The sequence below is a fragment of the Oreochromis niloticus genome, linkage group LG17 (genome assembly GCF_001858045.2).
Source record: "Oreochromis niloticus isolate F11D_XX linkage group LG17, O_niloticus_UMD_NMBU, whole genome shotgun sequence".
NCBI classification, from domain to species: Eukaryota; Metazoa; Chordata; class Actinopteri; order Cichliformes; family Cichlidae; genus Oreochromis; species Oreochromis niloticus.
Window position 1 is genome coordinate 31,681,014 of NC_031981.2, and position 27,511 is coordinate 31,708,524.

General features: G+C 41.0%; 2 protein-coding genes across 8 annotated transcripts; both read left to right on the forward strand.

The window, feature by feature from the left end:
• The first annotated feature begins 18,553 nt into the window (after window positions 1–18,553).
• Window positions 18,554–26,889, forward strand: LOC109195119 (uncharacterized). 3 transcript variants are annotated; one of them, XM_019346621.2, is made up of 7 exons: window positions 18,554–18,691; window positions 22,938–23,020; window positions 23,116–23,199; window positions 25,591–25,715; window positions 25,859–25,966; window positions 26,055–26,111; window positions 26,272–26,889. In XM_019346621.2, exons 1-7 carry the CDS (start codon window positions 18,636–18,638, stop codon window positions 26,416–26,418), a joined length of 660 nt encoding a protein of 219 aa, XP_019202166.1. In that variant the 5' UTR covers window positions 18,554–18,635; the 3' UTR covers window positions 26,419–26,889. The 3 variants fall into 3 exon arrangements, with proteins under 3 accessions (XP_019202166.1, XP_019202167.1, XP_019202168.1); XM_019346622.2 differs by lacking the exon at window positions 18,554–18,691 and adding an exon at window positions 19,117–19,308; XM_019346623.2 differs by lacking the exon at window positions 18,554–18,691 and adding an exon at window positions 21,448–21,487.
• LOC112841733 (uncharacterized) lies at window positions 23,319–25,018 on the forward strand. 5 transcript variants are annotated; one of them, XM_025899710.1, is made up of 6 exons: window positions 23,319–23,405; window positions 23,563–24,076; window positions 24,300–24,374; window positions 24,425–24,482; window positions 24,725–24,808; window positions 24,881–25,018. In XM_025899710.1, the coding sequence occupies exons 1-6, from the start codon at window positions 23,371–23,373 to the stop codon at window positions 24,943–24,945; spliced, it is 831 nt and encodes a 276-aa protein (XP_025755495.1). In that variant the 5' UTR covers window positions 23,319–23,370; the 3' UTR covers window positions 24,946–25,018. The 5 variants fall into 5 exon arrangements, 1 of the variants encoding a protein (XP_025755495.1); XR_003214571.1 differs by having other exon boundaries at window positions 24,300–24,355; window positions 24,438–24,808; window positions 24,893–24,953; XR_003214572.1 differs by lacking the exon at window positions 24,881–25,018 and having other exon boundaries at window positions 24,300–24,355; window positions 24,438–24,600; window positions 24,725–24,802.
• Window positions 26,890–27,511: the final 622 nt, after the last annotated feature.

Consider the following 27,511-nt stretch of genomic DNA (forward strand, 5'->3'; position numbering starts at 1 on the left):
AAGTGATCTAATGTGATTTCAACAAAGCAATTTGCTCTTATACTCTCAGATGAGAAGACCTTCATTCATGTTAACTTTGGGGATGGGGGCGAAATGAAGGGAAAAAAGACTATAATATCAAGCATTGACATAGAAACTCTCCATCCTCTATTCTTCAGACGAATTGTAGATACAATTTATGGTAATCTGGTATTTCATAACTAATAGAAATAATTGCTTGTCAGTCAGTTAAAATAATATGTACGAATTCATAAAAGTACAGATTGTGTGTGCATTTATGATCATAATATTAACCTCCCACTGGATGAGTGTCATCACACCTTGATCAACTAGTTTATTTGTTCTTATACAGTTATGTTCTACATATATATCTGATTGTTAAATTCAGTACTTTGCTGTAAATATTTTACCGAGAGTGGCTAAAGTTTCAACCTTAGCAGCCGCCTGGGCCACCACTATTGTTTAGCTGAATTACCTACCTAATGTGTTTTTGTTACAGGGGGTTTTTTAGGCAGGTTTTTACTTTAATGTTTTGGGGTTATGTATGCTCTCTTACCAAAAATTCTACTCACACTTACGCAACTGTTCAGACAGCTGCCTGGTCTAGGCTGTATCTTACTATTATACCCATGTACAGAGCTTCACCACATCGAAATGCAGAAAAGCAGGAAAGTGTTCAGAAATCCCTAGCGTTGAATACCATGACACTTACCTATCCAAGATATTCACATAAAAAACCTAAATTATGGTCCATCTAACTTGTATATCTTGGAATATTAGAGGGATCAATTCACCCATTAAGAGGAAAAAAATACTGACATACTTAAAGAGGCAGAGAGTAGATGTTGCTTTTATCCAGGAGAGTCACCTTACAGACGCTGAACATTTAAAATTACGAAGAGACTGGGTAGGCAATGTTTTTTACTCGTCATATACTTCCAAAGCAAGAGGCGTTTCCCTGCTTATTAATAAACACCTAAACTTTCAACTAAACTCAGTTGAAAAGGATTAAAATGGCAGATTCTTACTTGTAGATTGTGAAATAAATAGAAACAAGATAACTTTGGTAAATATATATGGGCCTAACTACGACAACCCTTTATTGTTTAACAATTTAATAATGAAACTGGCTACAATTGAGGGCCAGTATATTGTGGGTGGAGATTTTAATTTGGTCCTAAATCCTTCTCTGGATCGGTCCTCACCCAAAACAACTTTACTATCCAAGGCAGCAATAGCACTGAACCAGGGTATGAAGGATATAGGCATAATTGATGTGTGGCGAAACCTTCATCCAGGCCTCCTTCTTTTCACCAGTACATAACACACACTCTAGAATTGATATGTTTTTCTTGTACCACGAAATATGATGGCAACAGTGATAGATTGCTCTTACTTAGCAACTACCTTTTTGGACCATAATCCCATCAAACTCTCCTGGGCTATCAATATGCCGCAACCCGCAATCTACAGGTGGAGGTTTAAAACCTATATGCTAGGAGACTCTGACTTTATTTCATATATGAAGATTAAAATTGAAATATTCCTAGATGCCAATTCAAATTCCTCCTCACATGCCAATATCTGGGAAGCTCTCAAAGCCTATATGAGAGGTATGGTTATGTCATACAGTGCCAATAAGGCTAAAAAAATTAGAGAGAAGACAACTAAATTGGAGATTGACATTAAAAACCTGGAGCAGGAATATATTGCTACCAAAAAGGAAGAATACCTCAATATATTAACAAAAACAAGGTTGCAATATGATAATCTATGCACCAGCAGAGCGGAAGCAGCCATGGCCAGAACTAGATATCACTACTACGAATTTGGAAACAAAACAAGTAAACTACTGGCCTGGCAAATTAAGAAAGAAACATCTGATAAATTTATACGGACAATATTAACGGAAGACGATAAACTCCTTGATAAATCAGCACTCATAAATGCTGAGTTTAAACGGTTCTATGAAGATTTGTATAAATCTGAGCAAGGGGTCGACAGTACTGCTGCAAAAAGATTTATAGATGAAATAACTCTTCCTAAATTATATAATGAGGACAAAGAACTGCTTGATGCAGATATATCTGAGACAGAGGTACTTCGAGCCCTCAAGTGTTTACAAAATAATAAGACCCCTGGACCTGATGGATTCCCAGTCGATTATTATAAGGCCTTCTCTAATGAATTATTGACACCACTTACAAATATGATTAAAGAAGCTTTAGAAAATAAAAAATTACCAGAATCATTGGAAATTGCAACAATCACATTACTTCCAAAACCAGGTAAGGATAAACAGAGATGTGAATCTTACAGACCCCTTAGCCTCTTAAACGCAGATTATAAAATATTATCTAAAATAATCGCACTTAGATTGGAAGACATTATGCCTAAGATAATAAATGCCGACCAAACAGGCTTCATTAAAAACAGGCACGGAGCAGATAATGTGCGACGTTTGCTCCATATACTGAATACTGCCCCAAAAAATCAAGACCCACTGCTAATAATCTCAATGGACGCTAATAAAGCATTTGATAGGATTGAGCCAAACTTTCTATTTCAGGCAATGGAAGCTATGGGCTTTGGAGAGAAGTTCACCCGCTACGTTAGGACACTTTTTAATGCCCCCAGAGCCAATATCATAACAAATGATGTGCTCTCAGGCACTTTCTCTTTAACTAGAGGCTGTAGACAAGGTTGCCCAAGCTCCCCCTTGCTCTTCGCGATTGCGATCGAACCACTAGCAGTTGCCATTCGTACTAGTGCCTCCATATCTGGAATTAAATTTGGCACAAGTGAACATAAACTTTCTCTATATGCGGATGACCTCTTACTATATATAATGGACCCTCTTAAATCAATTCCCTCTTTAATGAAGTGTCTTAAAGAATACAGTGCAGCCTCAGGATATAAGATAAACTATACCAAAAGTGAGATTATGCCATTAAATATACAAGAGAGCCGTATTAGAGCTCTTACTGACCCATTACAGTGGTGTAATAATGGCTTTACGTATTTGGGGATACAAATTGGCAAATCCGAGGATCAAATATTCAAACTAAATTATATCAAACTATTGGAGCAAACCAAACTTATTATTCAGAGATGGATGGATTTTCCATTATCTCTTATAGGGAGAATTAATGTTATTAAAATGAACACCTTGCCTAAGTTCATTTACTTATTTCAATGTCTCCCTACAAATGTCCCTAAAAGTTTTTTCAAAGAGCTTAACAAACTTATAACTTCTTTCATATGGCAAAAGAAAAATCCAAGACTCAAACTCTCCTCTCTACAGGCCCCATATTCAAGGGGAGGACTTAATTTACCAAACTTTAGGAACTATTATCTTGCCTCTCAGTATCGATCAATCTGGATCTGGCTACATGCAGAGAGGAGTGAGGTTAGATGGGTTCCAATAGAACAACATGAGGTGAACCCCATACTATTAAAAGAAGTCCCATTTTTAGGTACAAAAAAATGTCTATCCAAGCTCACAAATAATTTGATAATATTAAACACCTTCTGCGCCTGGCAGGAAGCCCACTCACTTCTGAAAATAAATATTTCTTTTCTTAGAAGGACACCCCTATGGGGCAATCCTGATCTCTCTTATCATATCGCTGACCCAATATTGCAGAGATGGAAGGACAGAAATATTCGAACTGTTGCTGACTTGTATAATAATGATACATTTACTGACTTTCAACAACTAAAGGAAAAATTCAAACTCTCAGGACAAAGTTTCTTCAAATTTTTACAAATAAGAGATTGGGTTAAAGAGAAATCCAAAGGGTTATTCCCCGAGATTCCAAAAGAAACTCCTCTTGAAACCCATCTTTGCACCAAACCATGGAAATCAATAAAAGGAATAGCATCTTCTATATATACTATTATCAATGAAAAGTTACCTGACTATAACAAAATGTCTATAAAAAGAAAATGGGAAACAGACTTGGGTCATATCTATGAAGAGGTAGAATGGTACCATTTATTGGAACAGGCACAGACCATGTTAATTTCTACAAAACACAGGCAAATGCAATTTAATATACTTCATAGGATATATTATACCCCTTATAGGTTACATAAAATTGATAATAATTATTCCCCCAAATGCTGGAGATGTAAGGTGAGAGATGGTGATCTGCTGCATATGCTGTGGAATTGCCCAGTGATAGAAGAGTTTTGGAGACGGGCTATTGAAATAATCTCAAAGGTAATGGGGATCCAAATTGAATCGGACCCAAAACTATGGATTCTAGGTGACACAGGTTCTATTAATGTAAATTACCATAAGAAATATTTTATTTTACTTGCGAGTACTGCAGTGAAAAAATGTATTCTGCTACAATGGAAATCTGAAAATTCCCCAACATTGAGACACTGGATTAATGAACTAGCGTCCTACTGTACACCTGAGAAGATATCGCATAGTGTAAAAGGGAAATATGGAACCTTTGAAAAAATCTGGGGCCCCTTCCTGGCAGTACTACCATCTCTGGACCTAACAGATCAAAGAGGTGTTAGCTGCAGTTTTACGCAGTTTTATCGTGGGGGATGTTGATTCCTGTGGATGAGAGGTGTAAATATGGGCTGTCTGGATAAACGAATGTGATGAGGTTGAGAGCCATACAGGGGTAAAGGGGTGGGGGGATGGTGGGAGGGGTTCACATGATGTGCTCTGTGTTTTTTGTTTTACTCACCTTTTTTTTTTTTTTTTTTTTTGAGTTCTTTGTTCGTTTGTTTGTTTGTTTAAAAAAAAATTCTGTAATTATTAATTTTGGTATGTTATTATTATTATTATTATCATTATTATTGTTAATATTATTATCATTATCATTATTATTATTATTATTATTATTATTGTTATTATTATTATTATTATTATTATTATGCTTGTATCTTCTGTGTTTGGTTTTCAGATGTCTGAGGTTGTCCTTGAAAGACACAGATACAAGAGTGTGCACCTGGGAGTGCTTCTGTGGCCAAATGGCCAGTCATGTTGTGGTTATTTGTTGGTACTTGCTCTGTCCCATAGTTGCGAGCTTTCTGTTTGTTTGTTTGCTTTGTTAGTTTGTTTGTTTTTGTTTGTTTTGCAATTTAAAAATGAAAAATAAAGCTTATAAAAAAAAAAACATTAAAAAAAAAATGAATTATCTATGTCTTCAGTAAGTATGTCAGAGAGACGAAGACGTGACCGCTCGGAACAGAACATGTTAATGCCCTGCAGTAAATTACTGCAGCTACAAAAATATTTCAGCTGTTTGGAAAACGTAACAAGACGGAAGGAAGGGCCTAATTGAATTTGTAAAGTACATGTCTAGATGATAAGCTGGGGAGCAGATGATGTGTTAACTGTAACATTTGTAAAAGGGGCAGTGTAGGTCAGACAGAGAAGGCTTAGCATCATGGAGGATTATAGTACGCACAAGGTTTTTAGTGTTTTGTATATTAATGATACTCAAATAGAGATGGTGACCCTAACTGTAGAGTAGCATACTAAAACAAGCATCAATCTAACATACATTATTGGTACAAACACTTGATCAATTTAAATCACTACTAAAGACATATTTTTATGCCCTGGCTTTTAACACACTATGACCAAGCATTTTGCTCTTATCTAATAGTCTTAGTTATTGTTTTAATTATTTTATTGTCCTATCATTGTTTTAAATTGTTATTATTGTTTTACATTGTTTCTTTTTAATGGCATTTTTATATTGTTAAGCACTTTCTGCAGCATCGTCTGTCTGGAAATGTGCTATATAAATAGATATGACCTTAACCTTGACCTTGACATCTGTAACTGTGCAGGCTTAAGATGTCCTTAAACGTTGTTTAAGTGGCAGAAGAAATGAACAAACACTTAATCACTTACTTGAGATAAAATCTGCTCAGCTACTTTGAAAATAGCTTCTCACTGGTTTCTCCTTTAACAGAAAGGCTTCTCGGGGGTAAGGCCATCATGGAGTCCAGCAACCTTTATGGTTCTGCTTCAATTGAACAGGAACTGTTAGAAAAGCCTTTCAGTGCCTCCAGCCTCCTCTGAAAGACACAGGCATAAACACAAACATGCATTCACATGTTGCACAGTCTTCCAGTTTGACTTTGATTTTCTCATCCTGTGGACAACAACATACATAGATGCATATGTAATGTTAACTTTTGAAGGTTTATTTATTTAACATATCCAGCTCCAGCCCCACTGTGATCCTGAACTGGATAAGCACAACAGAAAATGTGTGAATAAATGGACATAGATCAACTTACTATATTTAACCAAACAGACTGGACCAATGATGGTTCACTGAATTAGAGACTTTAACAGTCTCTTCTTTGTAGAATAGAATAGAATAGAATAGAATTCAACTTTATTGTCATTGCACATGTCACAGGTACAGGGCAACGAAATGCAGTTTGCATCCATCCAGAAAGTGCTTTAGTCGTGATATAGATATATTACAATATAAATTAGCAATAATAGAGATGTGTAAGTATATTACAGAAATGGGTCTATTATGGTATGTTATAATGTACACAGTGTGAAGTATGTTATGAATGTTCTATAACTATAAGTATGTACAGGCTGTAGTGAGTACAAGCTATGTACAGGCTATGAACAGGATATAAATATGAAATAAAAACTATACAGAAATCTGAGATATACAGTTATACAGAATGTGAACTATGTAAGTTATAAACAGTTGTGGGATTAAAAATTATCGTATGTACAGAATGATTATCTACACAGAACTATACAGTAGTGGTAAAGTGCTAGTGGTTGTGGGTGTGTGTATGTTCAGTCCATGAGTTTAACGTGGGTCAGATGTCAGGAGGCAGAGTTCAGGAGTCTGACAGCTGTGGGGAAGAAGCTGTTCCGGTACCTGGTGGTCTTAGTCCGGAGGCTCCTGTAGCGCCTCCCAGAGGGCAGGAGGGTAAAGAGTCCATGTGATGGGTGACTGGGGTCTCTGATGATTTTCCCAGCCCTTTTCAGACACCGCTTCCTGTAGATGTCCTTTATGGCAGGAAGTGGTGCTCCGGTGATGCGCTGGGCAGTTTTCACGACCCTCTGCAACGCCTTCCGGTCCGAGGCAGAGCAGTTCCCGTACCAGACTGTTATACAGTTGGTCAGGATGCTCTCGATGGTGCAGCGATAGAAGTTCACCAGGATGTCTGAGGACAGGTGGTTCTTCCTCAGAGTCCTCAAGAAGAAGAGGCGCTGGTGAGCCTTCTTGACCAGCTTGGAGCAGTTGGTCGTCCAGGTGAGATCCTCGGAGATGTGGACTCCCAGGAACTTGAAGCTGCTCACACGCTCCACAGCCGTCCCCTTAATGTGGATGGGTGGATGTGGGTCAGCATTCCTCCTGTAGTCCACGATGAGCTCCTTAGTCTTCTCGGTGTTAAGCAGCAGGTTGTTTGTGTCGCACCACTCAGCCAGACGATCCACCTCCTCCCTGTAGGCGGCCTCGTCGTTGTCACTGATGAGGCCAATCACCGTGGTGTCATCTGCAAACTTAATGATGGTGTTGGAACCATCAGCAGGTCTGCAGTCGTGGGTGAAGAGGGAGTAGAGGAAAGGGCTCATCACACAGCCCTGTGGTACACCGGTGTTCATTGTGATTGTTGATGAGCAGCGGTTATCCAGTCGGACATGTTGGGGGCGGTTGGTCAGGAAGTCCAGTAACCATTTGCAGATGAGGGAACTGATGCCCAGGTCTGTCAGTTTCCTGATGAGTTGTGAGGGGTGGATTGTGTTGAATGCTGAACTGAAGTCTATAAACAGCATTCTGGCGTAGGTGTTGTTGTTGTCCAGGTGTGAGAGGACAGAGTGCAGTGCGATGGAGACTGCATCCTCTGTGCTCCTGTTCTGGCGGTATGCAAATTGGTGGGGGTCCAGGGTGGGGGGGAGACAGGATTTGAAGTGTGCTAAGACCAGCTGCTCTAAGCACTTAGTGATGATGGGGGTGAGGGCTACTGGGCGGTAGTCATTGAGGCTAGATGGGTTGGAGTTTTTGGGTATCGGGACGATGGAGGTGGATTTGAAGCAGGCCGGTACCACAGCGTGGGCCAAGGACAGATTGAATATGTCTGTGAGCACTCCTGCAAGCTCCCCAGAACACGCTCTGAGAACACGCCCGGGGATACCATCAGGACCTGCAGCCTTGTGGACATTGATCCTGCTCAGCACCGCTCCTACATCGGTGGGGGAGAGAGTCAGAGGTTGGTGGTCTGGCGTCATGTCTGTTATGGTTGTGGTTGTGGGGTTCCCTCGCTCAAAACGAGCATAAAAGTTGTTGAGCTCGTTGAGGAAGGAGGCATCAGAGGATGTGGGGGAGGGTTTGGTGGTCCTGTAGTCTGTAATGGTCTGGAGTCCTTGCCACATGCGTCGGGGGTTGGAGTTGGAGAAGTGTTCTTCTACCTTCTTTTTGTAATGGTGTTTGGCTTTTTTGATGCCCTTCTTTAGATTAGCCCTGGCTGTACTGTAGGCATGTGCATCTCCTGACCTAAAGGCGGTGTTGCGGGCCTTCAGGAGGAGACGAACATCCCGGTTCATCCAAGGCTTCTGGTTGGGGTACATGGTGATCCGTTTCTGGGTGGTGACACTGTCTGTGGTTTCGGAGATGTAATCCAGTACAGATGAGGCGTACTGGTCCAGGTCTGTGTGGGTGAACATATTCCAGTCTGTGTTTTTAAATCTGTCCTGGAGCACTGCGTCTGTCCCCTCTGGCCACACTTTAATTGTCCTCACAGCAGGTTTCACACGTTGGATGAGTGGTGAATACCTAGGTGTGAGGAACAGGGAGAGATGGTCCGATTGTCCAATGTGGGGGAGGGGTGTTGCTTTGTAGGCTCCAGCCAAGTTGGAATAAACATGGTCTAAAGTCTTGTCTCCTCTGGTGTGGCAGGAGACATGTTGGTGGAATCTGGGGAGGACTGTCTTTAAGTTGGTGTGGTTGAAGTCGCCAGCAACAATAAAAGCAGCCTCGGGGTGTTTATTCTGGTGTTTGTTAATGGCTGCAGAAAGTTCTTTCATGGCCAACCTAGCATTAGCGTCGGGGGGGATATATACTGCAGTGAGTATGATCGAAGTGAGTTCTCTGGGGAGATAATACGGTCTGCATTTGACCATTAAAAACTCCGCATTAGGTGAGCAGTGACTCTCAGTAGTAGTGGAGTTCATGCACCAAGCATTGTTAATATAAATGCACAAACCTCCACCTCTGGTCTTGCCGGAGTCATCTGCTAGCCTGTCGGCTCGGTGTGTGTGGCGTCCTGCTAACTCGATAGCATTGTCCGGGCAGCTGTTGTTCAACCATGTTTCGGTGAAAAACATGACATTTGAGTCCATAATCCGTCTGTTGTTAGTGATGGAGAGCCGTATCTCATCCATTTTGTTTGCCAGAGAACGGACATTGGCGAGGAAAATACTGGGTAAAGGCAGCCGATGTGGTGTTAGCTTTAGCTTAGCCCGTAGCCCTCCGCGCCTACCTCGCCTTTGTTTACGTTCTCGGCGCCGTCTGCGTGCACTTCCGCCCGGCCGGGGAGAGTGGGCAGCCTCCGGTGTTCTGGAGATCTCTGGGATGAGTCGGAGATCGGCGATAAAACTGTTGGAGTTATGAGTCCAGATGTCCAGAATCTCTTGTCTGCTGTAGGTCAGCAACGCACAGCAATTCTGGATGAATAATCAAGAATGTCTTGCACTGATAGACCTGCAAACTTTAAAAAAAAAAAACTGCTGTTTTTCAGACTACATGTAGCTGTCCTTGTTTGTCAGGTTTATGTAACACATTTACTTTTATGTCACACATATGTCTGTTTTCCCATTTTTATAATCATTAGTTATATTTTGTTTAGATACTTTCAGTTTGTAAATGATCAGATTACATAATTGCAATTTACATAATTGAACTAAGGGGTAAGATGGCTTCAGTATGTGTGGCTTGCCGTCTACCTCTGTCAATTGTCTTACTGTTTATTCTGTTTGTCTCCGAAATCAACTCAAACCTGGTGAACACCAAAAACTTTTGGATCTTCAGTTTTTTGCCATCATCTAATCAGAAGGACCAAAAAACAGGGTATCCACTGCTCCTGGCTGATGTTCCTGCTTACTTGGGGTAAACCTGCCGGTCAGCTGGTGAAGTTTAAAGCTTGCCTTGTCTTTTCTTCAGCGGCCGCTCCAGCTGGTTATGGTTCGTTCCGTCGCATCCTAAGGCGTCTCCTGGATCCTGTTATCTCCTGATACATGTAATCAGTTCCTTCTTTCTTTGTAAACAAGGTCGAGTCTATCAGGTCAGCAATAGTACTTCCTACATGTGACCCATCGGTGTTTATTCCCTGCTCAGCATATTTACATTACTTTGAACCTGTTTCATTTACAGTTCTTAATGAGGTGGTTAGGCAAATGAAACCCTCTGACTCTCCGGAGGATGTTGTCCCTGCATGGCTCTTTAAAGAGGTTTTTCCCTGGATTGGAACCTCAGTCCTTGCCAATATAAAAAGCAGTATTACTTCCAGTGTGGTTCCCGATGGTTTTAAACATGAAATTGCACATCCTTTATTACAAAAAACTGGGCTTGACCCCTCAGTTTGCTCAAATTTTAGACCGATCTCAAAACTCCCATTCCTTTCAAATGTATTGGAGAACATAGTATTTACCCAATAGAATACATTTTCAGATACTAATGGTATTTTGGTGCTTTCAGTCTGATTTAAACATTTACATTCCACGGTAACAGCACTCTTACGTGTTTCTAATGACATCCTTGTAGCAATTACTTTTGGAACAGAGGGGGACAATAGAAGATTGATAAATGTTGCCTGTTCTGACGGGTCTCAGTTTCTGCAATATTCAGATTTTAGAGTCAGAATTAGTCTTAAACAACAAAAGCATGGATCCATCCTGCCTTGTATCAGGAAACACTGATAAACTCTGAGCAAGTGAAACCACAACTTTAAAAGATTATTCTCCAAAATGAATCGTTTTGACAGCTTAAACAGAAAATCAGAAGCTTTAAAACCTACAGCAAGTTTGATTAAAAAAATAAAAGACTTTAAAGATCTTATTTTTCATAACTTTCAGGTCAGATTTTTAATAAGCTGCAGGGACCCTGTTCAGTGTGAGTGGAGAACAGCCAAGTCTCCTCCTCTGATAAACCTCCATCTGTGCCACTGAAAACTGTTCATCTGACTCTGACTGTAAACATGTTTCCATTTGTCACTTCAGTCTTTAAATACAGCAAATGACATCATGGCTCAAAATCTCTGTCATTAAACAGTATCTTTATTTAACATTTTTGATTTTTACATAACCATTGCAAAACTTAACACAAAGAACCTCAACAAGAAAACAGAACATGTGGATCAAAATACATTCAAATAAAAACTTCATAACAGGAAACAGAGTTTTCAACCAACTGATGAAAAAAAAAAATAAACACTCAACATGAACAGGTTTGAAATGATAAAATGGAACTAGGGGAACAGTTTGATTTATAGCTGCCTCATCAGATTTTTACAGTTGATTCTATCTGAACTCTGTGGAGCCTGATCTCAAGCTTTTTGAGTCTGACACTGAAACCAGAGGAACTTCCTCTCTCTTCAGCTTCACTGTGATCCAGTGATGGGAGTGATTTCAGCCCTGAGTGATCACGTTGATGTTTGCACAGAGACGACAATGAGGTGAATGTTTTGGCACACTGGTAACAGTGAAACAGTTTATTAGTAATGTGGGATTGTTTGTGTTCAGAGTATGAACTGAGATTCCTGAAGCTCTTGTCACACTGGTCACAGCTGTAGTTTCCTTCCATGTGTGTACATTCATGCTTTTTACGATTACCTGATTGTGAGAAGCTTTTGTCGCAGTGTCTGCACTTGTATGGTTTCTCTCCTGTGTGGACTCGTTTGTGTGATTTAAACTCACTTGCAGTGGTGAAGGATGACCCACACTGATCACAGAGGTGCTTTTTGACCCCACTGTGAAACAGTTCATGTCGTTTTAACTCAGTTGATGTGGTGAAGCTTCTCCCACATTCTTTGCAGTATTTCAGTTTGTTTCCAGCATGTCTACATTGATGTATTTTTAGGTCGGTTTGCCAACTGAAAGTTTTTCCACAAAGGTCACAACGAAAGGTAATGTGGAGCTTTAAAAGTCTTCTCACACAGGTCACATTTGTAAGGTCTCTCCTCAGTGTGGGTAAACATATGTTGTTGTAAGTATGTGCCTGTAGCAAAATGTTTGCCACACTGTTCACACCAGTACACATCATGTCTGGTGTGAATGCGTAGATGTCTATTTCGGCTTCCTATGTGGCTGAAAGTTTTTCCACAAATGTCACAGCTGTATGCCTTAGTTCCAGAGTGGGTAACTAGATGCCTCTGTAAGTGGCTACTTTGAGTAAAAGCTCTGCCACACTGATCACAGCTGTACACTTTAACTCCACTGTGGATGAGTTGGTGTGTTTTTAGGCTACTCTTCCAGGAAAAAGACTTTTCACACAAGTCACAGCTGAACGGTCTCTCTCCAGTGTGGATGACCTGATGACGTTTTAGTTTAATCTTCCAAGTAAAATCCTTCCCACAATCGTCACAGGTGTATTTTTTCTCTCTCTTTCTTCTGTGAGGTTTGTCGGCCTCCTGAGAGCGCTGACTTCTCGGTCCATGTTGGTCCTGCAGTGACAGAGATACAGAGGAAGTGAGTGAAATGCAGTCTTTGAACAAACTGAACCTTCAAACAAATGTCAGATTCTGATTGTAGCTTCGGGGGTTTTTTTTTAAAGCATTTACTCCCTACACATATCTGTATATTTACATTTTCAAAACAGGCTTATTACTTTTGGTTTAAGCCATTTGAGGGGAGTGATTTCATCGCTGCAGGCATCAAACATCAAACTGATTTGAACCTAAACACATGAAAGGCAATCCTGATAGTGTACTAATCACCAGGGTATGAAACATAAAAAGAGATAAAAGAGGCAAAACTGTTTGCAAAACATAGTCAGGAGTTAAAGTGGGCCAGTGTTCGTTTTTTTTGGCACAACACCTGAACAACTGCAGGTGCTCATAAGTTGCAGTCACGGTACTTCAGGATCCAGCTAGCAATAGACAAGACGAGCAAGAATAAATGGATTAATATTTTTTAAGTGGCAGGTAATTTCAAATGCAGCATTTCTATCAGCTCAACAAACATCAGCAAACACACAAACTGTGTGGTCTTTGCACCTTTGTGGTCTTGCTACCTAAAAAACTACACAATGACAATAAAAAAGTTCTAAAGTTCTGTTTGTGTGCAGTTTGTCTCACAGTGTGTTGCTAGCTAAAGGTCCAGCTGCTGTACATCACAGGGAGAGAAAAGAAAGAGAGCTAACTTCACTCAGAGATGGAGAAAGATAAGACACACAGGACAGGAGAGGAAGAAGAGAGGTTAGATTTAAAAGTAAGGACTGCTCAGTGGGATTTAATAAACTGGAATGTAAAGCTTACATGTAAGTCCTCATGTGCTGAAATCAGATATTGGGTCTGTATGTGTGACATTATGTTTTTTCATATACTGAAAGATGCTACAAAACAATCTGAAACAGACTGAGTTATTTAAAGACTGCATGAAGATCCTCTGCAGGTTAGTGCAGGATAAACAGGTTAGTTTGCTGAACCGTGATGGATTTAAAGTAAAGAACAGTGTGTGACTGGTGCACAGTGATTGTGGTGCTCATGTCAGAGTTAGATTACATCGAGTGTTGCAGAGATTCATTTAAACTGAAGCTCAAGATGCTGTCATTCATTCACTGAGTTCCACCTTCATACCAACAGTATAGTGTCTAATATAAAGACAGTGTACTGTCAGTGTAGAGGATGGAAATCACCCAGGACAGCTCATGAAATATCTGGTTGAATTCAGTTGTGTACATCCACAGAGAGCAGCAGGTCAGCTGATCACAGCTTGTACTTTAAGAAAATCTACTGGAGCTCTCAGTAGAAATTATTGTGAGCTGTGATTCTTTTCCCCACGCTGAGCCACTACAGCTGATTTTAGGGTTCCCCACCTGCTCAATCCCACTTTAACCTCTTCTTGCTCATTTTCCTGTTTAGAGGCAAAGTCACTGTTGGGTCTGTGTTTCCACAAGCCCCGCTAGTTTAGAGACTTATTCATCATGAAAAAAACAAGACAGTCAGCAATCGATCGATTTACTTGCAAGGGAGGCCTCGTCGGTATCTACCACAAAATGACCCCAAATCCGGCCTCCGCTTGCTGCCTTTTATTGGGAAAACAGTTCACACAATACACATCACATCAAAAGCACCTCCCACCATAAACCCCCAAATGGTTCTAAGACAAGGCACTATGTGTGTGTATGTGTAAACATCTGTATGCATGTGAAAATGTGTGTGTGTCTGTGTGTGTGTGTGTGTGTGTGTGTGTGTGTGTGTGTGTGTGTGTGTGTGTGTGTGTGTGTGTGTGTTTGAGTGAGTGTGTGAGAATGTGTGTCTCTCTGTGTGCGTGACTTCCAACTGTTTCTAACAACATCCTTAGTCATAAAATGGTAATCTCCCCCACACCCAATATATGCTTCACCATGCACAACACAGTGAAGCCATACAAAGGGCAGGAAGCTTACCAAACATCAAACAGAATCTTCACAAGGGATGTGTAAATAATCCTCCCCCAGCACAGAGTGGCTGGACAGGTGGTCAGAGACAAAGGAATGTCTTGATCCTATAGATTGAACTCAGACCTTACAAATTTAAGAACATAATGACAACATTCAACAATTAGACTTAACAGTCACCCTCTACAATGTAGGCAACAGAAAATACACGTTTTATTTTCCTTCATTATCTCTGCTCATCTTCTACTTAACTGATTCAAACTGAGTGCCTTTATTAGAAATAAATAGTTCGTATTTCATCTACTAATCTTATTTTAAATATTACATTAATATAGCACAAGGTTCAGTTAGCTTTGGATAAAAATAGGTGGTAAAAATGTTCTTCAAGGAGCTACTTTTACTTTCTTACTCTGAGTACATTTCAGAGCCCGTACTTTTTCACTTGAGTAAGTTATATCAGTACTTCAGCTTTTGATGGAGTATTTCTTAACACTAATATCTGTCACTTTCTGTGTTGAGCTCATTGTTTTCTCTGTAGTGACTCATCTGAGTCCAAGTAGCTGAAAATGTTCCTCTGCTGCTCCGTCAGACTCTTCTCCTCCTGCTGATCAGCTGGGAAACAAAACAGATATTTGTTAGGCTCCACACTGCACTGAAGAGTCAAAGTGTCTCACATGTTCATCTGACAGTACAAAGAACAAATGTGAGCTTCCCTAAGTGGGCAACTTGTTTGAAACAAACACAAAAGGTTTGAGCACCGATACTAAATTTAGCAGTATAGCACACCAGTATCAGGAGAGCAATCCTCTCCCTGTTTATCCCACTGTACAGAAAGTGTCTGCAATTTAATTGGAAGTTTGCTCATTTTCTAATCTATTTATTTTATTTATAAGTAAAATAAGACTCTTCAGATCTCTTTAAAAAATGCCCTGGCCAAGAACGAACACAAAACAATCAATGGAGCTGTATAAACTAGTAACACACACACACACACACACACACACACACACACACACACACACACACACACACACACACACACACACATACAGGTGATGAAGATGAGATACAAAACAAAAAACTAACTTATAATCTTCAGTGTCAATAGAAGCCTGTCAGATGGGTGCACAAAGATTTCAGATCCTATAGAAATACACAGGAAAACAGCTGGAACATCTGGAAACACTGCACTGGTGAGTTTATGGCATCAGTCACTCATTTTAACTCTTTTTATTTTCCTTCTTCTAAGTCAGGGGTCTGCAACCTTTAACACCCAAAGAGCCATTTGGACGCAGTTTCCACACAAAAGAAAACACTGGGAGCCGCAAATACTTTTTAACATCTAAAATGAAGATAACACTGTATATATTGTGTGTTTACCTTTAAGCTTTGTGTGAACAACTAAGGTGTGTTGCTTAAATCCATGAAGTGCTACAGAGGAAATTACTTTTTTATTTATGTAATGAACACATTTTGAACTCTTAAAGAAATATAACAAAAGGAAAGACACCCAGCTGAACTAAAATGATCCATGTAGCAAACAAAAACTGTTGTGAGCCGCCACCCTTATATCGCCTTTGGGCCTTGACCTGACTTTAAAAAAATAATAATAATAATAATAATTGGAAAAAAAAAGCACTATGCTGCTAAAAGATGAAAAATAGATATTTGCAAAATTTAGCCTAAATATGTATTTTACCTGGTTAATGTGTGTGGCGGGGCGTGGTCTGCAGCGCCGCTGCAGGGGAGGCGGACGCACCTGAGCGGCACCCACAATCACGCCTCGCCACCTTAACTTCTGTGCTCTCTATGCTGTTGTTGGTCTGTGTCGGGCTGTGCGCTTTAACACCGGCTGTATGCGTACAGCAACCGTGTGTGAAAAGTGGTCAATAAAGAGATGCTGAAAAGCGTGTTCATGGAAACATCGCTGGGTCTGCCGTGATATGTTTACAATGGGACTTCTGCTCCTGAACCTCTGCGCACAGCGTCTGCAAATCGGGGTTTCATCTTTACGCAGGACTGTAAGCTGTCATCTGTGAGGTGTGAGCAGTGTTTGTTTTTAACATAGTTCACGGTGGAGAATAGCTGCTGACATAATGTGGATCCGAAGGTCCATAATTGGCCTACCTGGGGTTGAAAGTCTCGATAAATGCATGGCGTTTCGGCGGCTATAACGGCTTCCGCAAGTGTGACGCTTATTTTGAGCCATCAAAAAATAATAGAATATAATTTTATATTTATATTTCAATATCACAATAATCTTCCAATTTAGAACTACAAGTTAAAAAAGAACTAACATAAATAAAATACACTTCAGCTAATTACTTAAAAAAATAATTTATTTTCCCAAACCACGCGGAGCCGCACTAAAAGGACTAAAGAGCCGCATGCGGCTCTGGAGCCGCAGGTTGCCGACCCCTGTTCTAAGTATTAGAAGAAGAAAAAATACAGTGAATCCAAGCTGAAATTCTACACTGAAATTCTCCAGATTCACAAACAGCTTCTTCCCCAGGGCCTTTCAGACTCTTAACAAACACTGCCCCCCCACACCCCACTCCTGTCCACCCACCCAGAAATCTGAGCCATGATCTGAGTAACTCTCATCACTCAGTCCACTCACACTAGGCCTGAAATCTGTCCTCTAATGTCTGCCTGCTGTCTTACTATTTGTATTATCTTTCATGCACAGTTGGAGCACCCACAATTTAGTTGTATATGTACAATGACAATTATAATTGGTGGTGGTGCTAGCTAGCTAGCTTGGTTAGTGTTGGGAAATCAGTTTTACCCCGGTTCTTTTTTATTCCTCGGGCCTCCAGAGATGGCACCGGACCCAGTAGTCATTTTTACAAAAACTTTATTCATCTTTATTCATCTTCATTTAAGCATGCACTTCTAGAAGGGAAGACGAGGCCGGTATCCCTCTGAAACAATCTTCACCCCTTTGTTAGTCACAGCCAGCTTTATAGAGGCGACCCCATCATAAATCCCCATGGTGTGCTGGAAACTCTGTGTCTGTGTCTATGTGCACGAGCACGTGAGTGCCTGTGTGTGCGCGTACCCGCGTGTATGTGTGAGTGCACGTGAGTGAGTGTGCATATAGGTGTGGGAGTATATCAGTTAAAACACTGTGGGTGTGTGTCTCTTCCTAGGGGCCATAAATACCATCTCCCCTCCAGACCACAGTTATCCAGTTACAAATCTACTTCTAAGCTCATGACACAATCAGGCCTTTATTTATATCCAGGGCAGTGTCAGTGTCTCTACCATAATTCTACATTCTATCTTAACACATTTCTAAACTCTAAAACAAACTAAACATTCCTACATGTCTAAACTCTAAAATAAGCTAAACATTTCTACATTAGCAAGCTGCATTTCTAAACTGTGCACAAAGATGCTAACTAGGGCTTAGTGACAGACTAATAAAATAACAGAAACTCTGATTACACTTAGCTCATTTAAAAGCTTTCTTCTAATAATAAAGCTGTTTACTTCTCTCTGTTTCACTTGCTTTTGTTGATATCTTCCAGTAAATTAGTTTATAGCAACTTGACTTGATGTATTGACTTTTTCTTTTAACAGGTTCACAAATAACTGACAACAGATACCAAAGAGAGCAACAGAAAACTTCATTCAGGAGCTAAACTCAAGATTGGCTGAACTCAGATCAAAGCAGGGGCATTTTTAGCCCATTTTTGGGGGTGCTCGAGCACCCCCAAAATGAATCAAAGCACCCCCAAAGATTTCTTACTTTTTTGGCGTTTGCTGTTTGTGTGACACACTACTAAAATTATAAAAACCATACATACAACCATACTTGGTTGAGACGTCATTGTAAATAACCCTAAATGCCTATATTTAGTTCCTTGCACCTTATTTTGACACTCATCGTTGTTTTCTACTACTAACTTCCTGTTTGGGTGTAGAAGCTTTTATTTTGATGGGACGATTTCCTGTAGAACTGTTGTTGGCGCACTTTTTAGCGGCAGTCGCGGGAGTTTGAAATGTGATGGTTTAATGGAGCCTATGCAGATTTCTTTTGTCATTAGCAGTCCCCTTGATAGAGGCACAAGGTATGTTTATGACATAAATAAGGACATGTTTAGATGTTTTTGTGACAGAGGCTACATTTGTTAAATGTTACGTTGAAACGTACTTCGCGTTATAAGGTTTACGATTTTAAGAGTGTGGATTTTTTTTGCTTACACGCTGTTTCTGTGTATACATCCCCAGCTCTTACGGTGACAGGGCTCGCAAAATCGCTAGCCCGACGTCCCGGGGCTAGCGATTTTTCCAGTCGGGCTACCAGAATCTATCCCTGCCCTGCCCGTCGGGCTATCATAGGAGGGAAAAATATATGACAATGCTTTTGCATTCTTTCGGAAATGTAGCTGGGTAATTATGTCATTGGCGTCGGTGAGCCACTGTCAATATGTGACTAGGGCTGCTCAATTAATCGAATTTTAATCTAAATTACTGGGCTTTCAACGATCATTAAAAATGACTGAGCCGATTATTAGCACCTCCCTCGTGCTTTACTCTCGCGCTGCTCCGTGTGGCAAATCGAGCGCACCTCCCTGCGTTTCAAACACGCGCCACAACAATTAAGAGGAGCTAACAGAGGGAAGCTCGGAAAGCTAAGCAGAAGTTATTTGGAGAGGAGAGTGACTGCCGTTGGTTGAAAAGAGAGGTACAAAAAAAACCTTCAGTGGTGTGGAAACATTATGGGTTCACTAAACATAGATGTTTACATTTTATTTTTTATATTGCAAACATTTGCACTGTAATCAGTATTTGCACACTATTTTATACTATTTTTGACAATCTTTAAAGCCATTATTCAATACATTGTTATTGTTAAATGAATATCGTCAAATAATCGAGATCTCAATTTCAGAGAAAATAATCGTGATTATCATTTTTGCCATAATCGAGCAGCCCTATATGTGACATATTGAAATTGCATTTGAATTTGCGCTTGTTTTTTGCTTTCACTTTGCAATCGTGCAAACTGTGTATAGAGAGACAGTACTGATTGGTGAGTGACGATAATTTGCGCACCAATTCCTCTGACATCGTCTTATCAATCGTTAGCTTACTATGCGAACATGACAAGTGAAATCTCCCGCAAGAAGCTTAAACATGTGAGAGGTTGATCGCGCAGAGAATCGCTGAGCGTTATGTGAGTGCGTGTGTAAAAGAAGCAGGATATATATTTTAGTTCTGCTGAGCCAAATAAGACCGGTCAGGCTGAAGAAGTGACAGCCAAAGGAAAGCTTACCACAAAACGGAAAAGTTATGACAAATCAGACTATAAGGCAAAAAGAAAGTGCAGCTTTATGGTTTCATGGACAAAAGAATTTCTGTGGCTGCAATATGACAAGCTAAATAACCAGGGGTGCACGTAAGTGGTCCACAGGTGTGCATTCGCTGTCAAAATAAAAAACGCGCACTAGATAAGAAGTTGCAACGCGTGTTTGCGTACATAATTTTCTGGAGGAGGACAGGCATTTGTTTAGAACTCTTAAAGATGTCGAAGAAGCTCCTTTAAACAATTACTTTGGTGTTCCTCCACCTCCAAAGAAATGTCAGATGGAGAACCACAAAAGAAGCGCGTATTCTCGGAAAAGTGGTTGCAGGAGGTGAGCTGGCTTCGAACAAATGATGAACGCACGGAGATTTGGTGCAGAATGTGCCGTGAAAATCCCACTCTAGCAGACAAAAACAGTGCCTTTTATATGGACGCAAACGTGCATTGCAACTTCTTATCTGGTGCGTGTCTTTTATTTTGACAGCGAATGCGGACCACTTATGTGCACCCGTGTAAATAACATAATGTTCTGCCGGGTGTGTTGTTGGTTTCCCTCGATTTCTGAGTGGACAAGTGCCTTTGTTACTGGGACCAGTAATTTTAAGAAAGGCCCCCATCAGAACCCATGAGAAATGCAAGAAATGCATTATCGCTCAGTCTGCAATATCTTTCCCAGAACAAACACCAATTGCAAATAACATACTAATAATCAACCTGAAAAATCTGTTTAGAACAGCCTACTATGTTGCAAAGAGTGAACTACCACTGGCAAAATTTAGCAGTCTTTGCAAACTTCAAAAAGCAAATGGCCTAGATCTTGGTTCCACTTGCTTCTTATCCGTGACTTCAGTGGAAATTTCAAATTCAGGACCTGACACAGACTGATTCATGTTCTACACAGTTCTTACAAGTTCATAGAAATTTCTGTTCAATTAGAACCAAGTATTTGAGTTGATGATTGTAATTTTTATACAATGTTGTAATTTGTGTTTCAACAATTTTTTGATTAATGTTTTGTTTCCGTTACAATATTATACTTTAATGTATAATATTGTAACGGAAACAAAACATAAAAAAATTGCTCCCTTTTTTATTCGGGCTACTTAAATTTATTTTGGGCTACCAAAAACTGAAGAGTCCCTGCCCGAAGGGCTACCAGGGATTTTGAAATTTTGCGAGCCCTGGGTGAGATTGATGGTTTACTGCCATTAAACCTTCAAAACATCATCAGTAAAGTGTCATCCTTCATTCGGGGGGGTTCGCTACAGTAATAGTTTAACAACAAAAGTATAGCTATCAATCAAGGATAATGTTGGATCAGTGTTTCAATATTTATATCTTTTATTAGATGTACATGTGGTTTGGTTATTTCCCTTTTGGTTGAAAGTACACTGAGAGAGGACTTTTTTATTAGTGATCTTAATAGTATTTTTTTTTCATATTAATGTAATTTTTTCATCTAATTGAATACAATCTATTTGTGTATGGTTGTCAGTCCAAAGAGGGAGAGAGGAAAGACGGGAACGTGAGGAGAAAGTACAAGGTCAGGAAGAACTAGGTAAACAGACAGGGAATAGTGAAAGGCAAAACAGAAACTGTTAAACTGACAAAGAAAAAAACCCTAATTTTACTCATGCAATCTGGAAGTTGCGTTCTCCCTATATTAAAGCTGCTATACAGAATCTGCAAAACAAACTGGGTTGAAACATTTTTGACCCTCTTCAACAACATTCCAACATAAAATTATCATTGATTGGGGAGATTAAAATTAATGATATATTTTTATGTGGTTCAGCCACAACTCTACTAAAACCTCAGCCAATAATAGGTAGGCCAACTTTTGGACCATCTAGTTGTCTGTATGACTGCCGCAGTACATGCACCACATTTGCGCACTATCAGAAAATGCCAAACGGTGCCCTGGTGGAGTGAGGAGCTGTAAAGAGAAGCAGAGTGCTCTGTTTATATTCTAAAAATGTTTTAAGCTGACTTATTTCAAAGATTCTGTACAGCAGCTTTAAATGTTTTCCAAAAGCACACATACACTTACCTTATCAGTGTTTCTCAAACTTTTTACAGTGTGTACCACCTGAGAAAGTGTCAAGCTCTCCCAAGTACCACTATGAAAGCATGAAACCCATAAATCTTACAACACATAATTCCAATCTGTTACTAAAATGAAAAGTCACATTAAAAAGTAAGCGCATTAAGTCAGAATGAGGTTAAAATAAAAGGAAAAATCTGCAGAGCCATAGTAGTATCTGCTCTAAAGATATTTTCATACATTGTATACACTGTACCATGGGCAAAGTTGCCTCCATTTTTATAATTTTTTTAATTAATATTTTATACATTTGTACATTTCACGGACTCTTCTGTTTTTGGAGTATATTTTTTATGTATCTGTATTATATTATACATACACATTAAAAGTGAATCTCTGTCCAAAAAATGCACTCAGTTTACTTTTTACTCACTATGAGCATCATTTATTATTCTCCTCCAGTAATTAAGGTTAGGATATGTTTTTTTTTTTTATTATTCCAATCAATTCTTCTTTTGCAGCATTTAAATAACCTTTACCAGATTTGATGGTTTTGTTACAAACTTTTCAAAAAAGTGTTTTGCTTTCCTTCACAAATGTGGGGATTGAATTGTGTTAAAATGTACAAAACAGTGATGCCATGTTTTGTGATGAGGACCCAGGCACAAAGAGACTTGATGAATTTAAAAATCTTATGATTTAATAAAGAAGTTTGCAGACTTGCACAGAGATGGTAAAATTATGATGACTGATAACGGAGAAAACCTTGTTGGAGTGAGTCTCAGCTGCGTCTCTACCAGTTTTATAAGCCGAAATATACACAACATATGCTGTGTATATTTTAGTCAAAGTCTGTCTTGCTTTGTTTGTCAGACTTTGAAAAATGGGGACGACTGCATTTACAGATCAGAGGTGGTGTGTCTTGTTCATATCTTCATCTGTGTGTGTTTTTTCTTTATCACAGCAATACTCTGAAGCTGCTCAGCTCTATGAAAAAGGACAGTATTATGACAAAGCAGCCTCTCTCTACATTCGCTGCAAAAACTGGTGAGGCAAATATGAACACACCTTGACAAACACATCCAATCAGCACGTTTCTCATCATCTTGGTTGGATTTCACTTTATTTTGCTTCTTTCTCAGGACAAAGGTGGAAGAGCTGCTTCCAAACATCTCTTCTCCCGAGATTCACTTGCAGTATGCAAAGGCCAAGGAGGCGGATGGCAAGTAGGTTGTTAGTTTGTGTACCTGTGTGCTGTGATGTGTAGATCACTGAAAGGGAACCTGACATCCTGACAGCTGTGCGCACAGATACAAGGATGCGGCACGAGCCTACGAGAGCGCGAAGGACTGGGACACCTGAACAGACCAGAAGAAGCTGTTCGCATCGCCAGAGAGATGCAGAGCATCGATGGAGCAAAGATGGTTGCCAGGTAGGATTTTACTGACCTGAAAATCCAACAAATAACTCACTTTTTTAACATTTACTGTAAAAGGGACAGCTTTTACAGCTTTAACAAATTACAGGCACTGAGTGTACAAAAACATTGGCAGTACCGTGTTATTTTTATTTTATACGCATCTGTGTAGGTGTCCTCGGGTATGGAGGGCCACCCGGGCTGCGTTATTACGCACCAAGGACCGTAATAATCGCATTGCTGACCGCCATCGGTCCTCCACCCCCGCCTGTGCTGTTGGACAAAAGGTATGGCTTTCCACACGCTTCGTTCCCGTCAGGGCGGAATCCAAGAAGCTCACTCCCACCTTTATTGGCCCGTTCGAGATCTCTGCTTTGGTTAACCCTGTGTCCGTAAAGCTCAAACTACCTCGCAACATGAAAATACACGACGTCTTCCATGTGTCTCAGATTAAACCTCTCCAGTCCAGCCCTCTGTGCCCTCCTTCCAGGCCCCTCCTCCCCCCCGGCTCGTGGATGGTCTGCCGGCCTACTCTATCACCCGTATCATGGATTCTCGGCGCCCGGGGCGTGGCTACCAGTACCTGGTGGATTGGGAAGGCTACGGCTTGGAGGACCGGTCCTGGATCCCTCGGGCGGCTGTCCTGGACAAGCGCATGCTGCGGGAGTTCCATCGCCTGCATCCGGGTAAGCCTGGTGGGTCGCCGGGAGGCTCCCGTTGAGGGGGGGGTACTGTCATGGTCCCTGTGCCTCACCAGCTGATCCTGTATTAGGCAACATGTGTTTTGTTGTTTTTTTGCTCTCCCTCTCTCTCTCTCGCACCTGCCGGGGCGGTGCTCATTATGGGCTCCCGCCCCTGGCCCACACACCTGCCATCTCCACACCTGCTGCCTATCTGGGTGATCGCAAGGCCTATTTAAGACGGCAGCACTGTGTTACTCGTCGCTGGATCGTTGAGCTATCAGCGTCAGTCACTCTGCCGTTAGTGAGTTAAATTCTGTAAAGTTGTTTCCGTCTGTTCGTCGTTAACTCTAGTTTCTGTGTACAGATCTACCCCGGACCTTTCCCTGCCTGCCTGTTACCGGGTGGACGAGTGAGTGGATTTGTGTTACCCCGCTGTGGAGAGAGGAGAGAGATTCGTTGGAGTGTGTCTGATTTCCGTCCTTCCCCTCACATGCCCCGGAGCCCTGGATCCCCCTCCCCTCCCTCCAGCAAGTTGTACATAGTATCACCTGGTGTCGTTTGTGTTAATAAACTGACTGTCTACTCTGCAAGGATTCCCGGTCTGCGCCTGAGTCCATTAACTAAAACCTGACAATTTTGCTTCTTTCTCAGGACGAAGGTGGGAGAGCTGCTTCCAAACGTCTCTTCTCCCAAGATTCACTTGCAGTATGCAAAGGCCAAGGAGGCGGATGGCAAGTAGGTTGTTAGTTTGTGTACCTGTGTGCTGTGATGTGTAGATCGCTGAAAGGGAACCTGACATCCTGACAGCTGTGCGCACAGATACAAGGATGCGGCACGAGCCTACGAGAGCGCGAAGGACTGAGACAATGTGATCCGCGTGCTGGACCACCTGAACAGACCAGAAGAAGCTGTTCGCATCGCCAGAGAGATGCAGAGCATCGATGGAGCAAAGATGGTTGCCAGGTAGGATTTTACTGACCTGAAAATCCAACAAATAACTCACTTTTTTAACATTTACTGTAAAAGGGACAGCTTTTACAGCTTTAACAAATTACAGGCACTGAGTGTACAAAAACATTGGCAGTACCGTGTTATTTTTATTTTATACGCATCTGCGTAGGTGTCGTCGGGTATGGAGGGCCACCCGGGCTGCGTTATTACGCACCAAGGACCGTAATAAACGCATTGCTGACCGCCATCGGTCCTCCACCCCCGCCTGTGCTGTTGGACAAAAGGTATGGCTTTCCACACGCTTCGTTCCCGTCAGGGCGGAATCCAAGAAGCTCACTCCCACCTTTATTGGCCCGTTCGAGATCTCTGCTTTGGTTAACCCTGTGTCCGTAAAGCTCAAACTACCTCGCAACATGAAAATACACGACGTACTTGATGTTTAAAGGCTTTAAGGATTCATTCCTGTTAGGATTGGTGGTCATTCATTTTCTGTCAGCTCTGTTTGTTTCTGCTTGGTGAATTATTTTTAATTTTTTTTTCCATTTGTCTGTTTGTGCGCACCCCAGGTTCTTTCTACAGTCTAACGACTATGGCTCAGCCATCCACTTCCTGGTTTTATCCCATTGCAACGACGAAGCCTTCCAGCTGGCGCAGCACCACGAACAGATGGAGGTCTACGCAGACATCATCGGTCAGCCTGTTTCTGGAAATCTGAACTGTTTCCCTTTTGCTGTGTTTGCTCGAGGCCTGAGCTGTTTTCTCTTTGTGTCATTCTGTTTAATTATGTGTAGTTTTCACTGTTGTTTCATGGCTGGTGGGTTTTGTGTTCATCAGGCTCTGAGGCGACACAGGAGAACTATCAGTGTATCGCTCTCTACTTTGAGGGAGAAAAGAAACACCTGCAGGCTGAAGTTCTTTCAGAAGTGTGGACAGTACAGCAGAGTAAGAGCAATGAATTCACTCATCAGTCATGTTTAGTTTTATGACTCCTGTTATTCAAACGGCTCTTTTCTTTCTGGACAACTGTCAGGCGCTGAAGCGCTTCTTGTTGTGCCCTAACACCGAAGAAAACATGGCGATTGAGACGGTGAGAGCTGTGTGTGTGTGTGTGTGTGTGTGTGTGTGTGTGTGTGTGTGTGTGTGCATAAATATATAAAATATAGTGTATTTAAATATGTCCAAATTTCCTTTTTTTTTTTTTTTTTTTTTTTTTTTAATACTTTCTTTTTTTAACCCTGACGGCATAGGGGCAGCGAGGGGTGGCATCCCGAGTTGCATCTTCCGAGAGGAAGATCCCACTAAAGCTACAACTCAACCTACCGGAAATATGCCCCCAGGGATTCCCGAGAGGGGGGGTGGAAGAGAATCCCACCGGATGGATCAAAAAAATATGACACTTGGCAATGGTAATATGACAACGACCGCGGAATGCATATGCGTCAAGATATGCAAGAACCGACATGGCCTGCGGATCCACCAGGCCAAAATGAAGTGTGAGGAGAAGGGGTTGGCATCACAGTGCGCAGGAAGCACACCTGGTGAGACGAAGGAGGAACCAGGCCGGAGTCACCCCACAGTGCCCGGAGCCTCCAGGTGATGCAGGCCCCTGAAGCTCACAAGTCATCAGAACATCGTCGGGTGCAGTGTGTCATGGTTCTGGGTCAGTTCGACCCAGCTTTTTGGAGTTGTTATGTTTTGGTTTTGAATGATGGGTTTTTCCTGTATACTGGTGGTGGTGATGATTATGATGGTGATAGATTATTATTTGAGTTCCATGTTTCTGTTTATTTGTGTTTAGGATTTGTGTTCTCATGTTTTGTGTGGGTTTAGTTTCATGTGTCATTTTCTGTCTGTCTCTCAGTGTCGAGTCTGCATCTTTGTGTTGTGTTCTTGTTTCCTGTTTTATTGTGAAGGTCTGCGTCTCATGTGAGTGTGTTCAGTTTTACCTCTGTCTGTCTTGTTGATTACGCCCAGCTGGGTTCCCCAGCTGTGTGTAATCTCCCTGTGTTTCTCTGTGTATTTAAGTCGCGTCTTCTGTCTTTGTAGTTGCTGGTCCGTCTGTGTATCCACCCTGCTTCATCTGTGTGTTCTCCCTGCTGTTATCTTCATGTACCATCGTCTCCCTTCCTTCATGTTCAGGTTCGTGTTCTTGTTCGGGCTCAGTAGTTTAGTTATCCCAGTATAGTTTAGTTCTCCGTTTACCATTTTGTCCATCTATACTTTTGTGTTTAATAAACCACCCTTGTTTTTTTTTTTTTTATAAAGTTATAGACTTGTCCAATCCAGTGGACTACATGCGCCCGAGCACTCAGCATGAAATACTGTGAACTTACTGTAAAAATGAATTACCTTGTGTTCTATTGTAAATATACAAACACTTGTTTTGCTTGTATTCCTTGAAAAACATCTCAGCAATTTTTTGGAACTTTCAACTCATATAATAGAACTCATAAATCTTACATCTCAATATGGCAAACTATCTCCAAC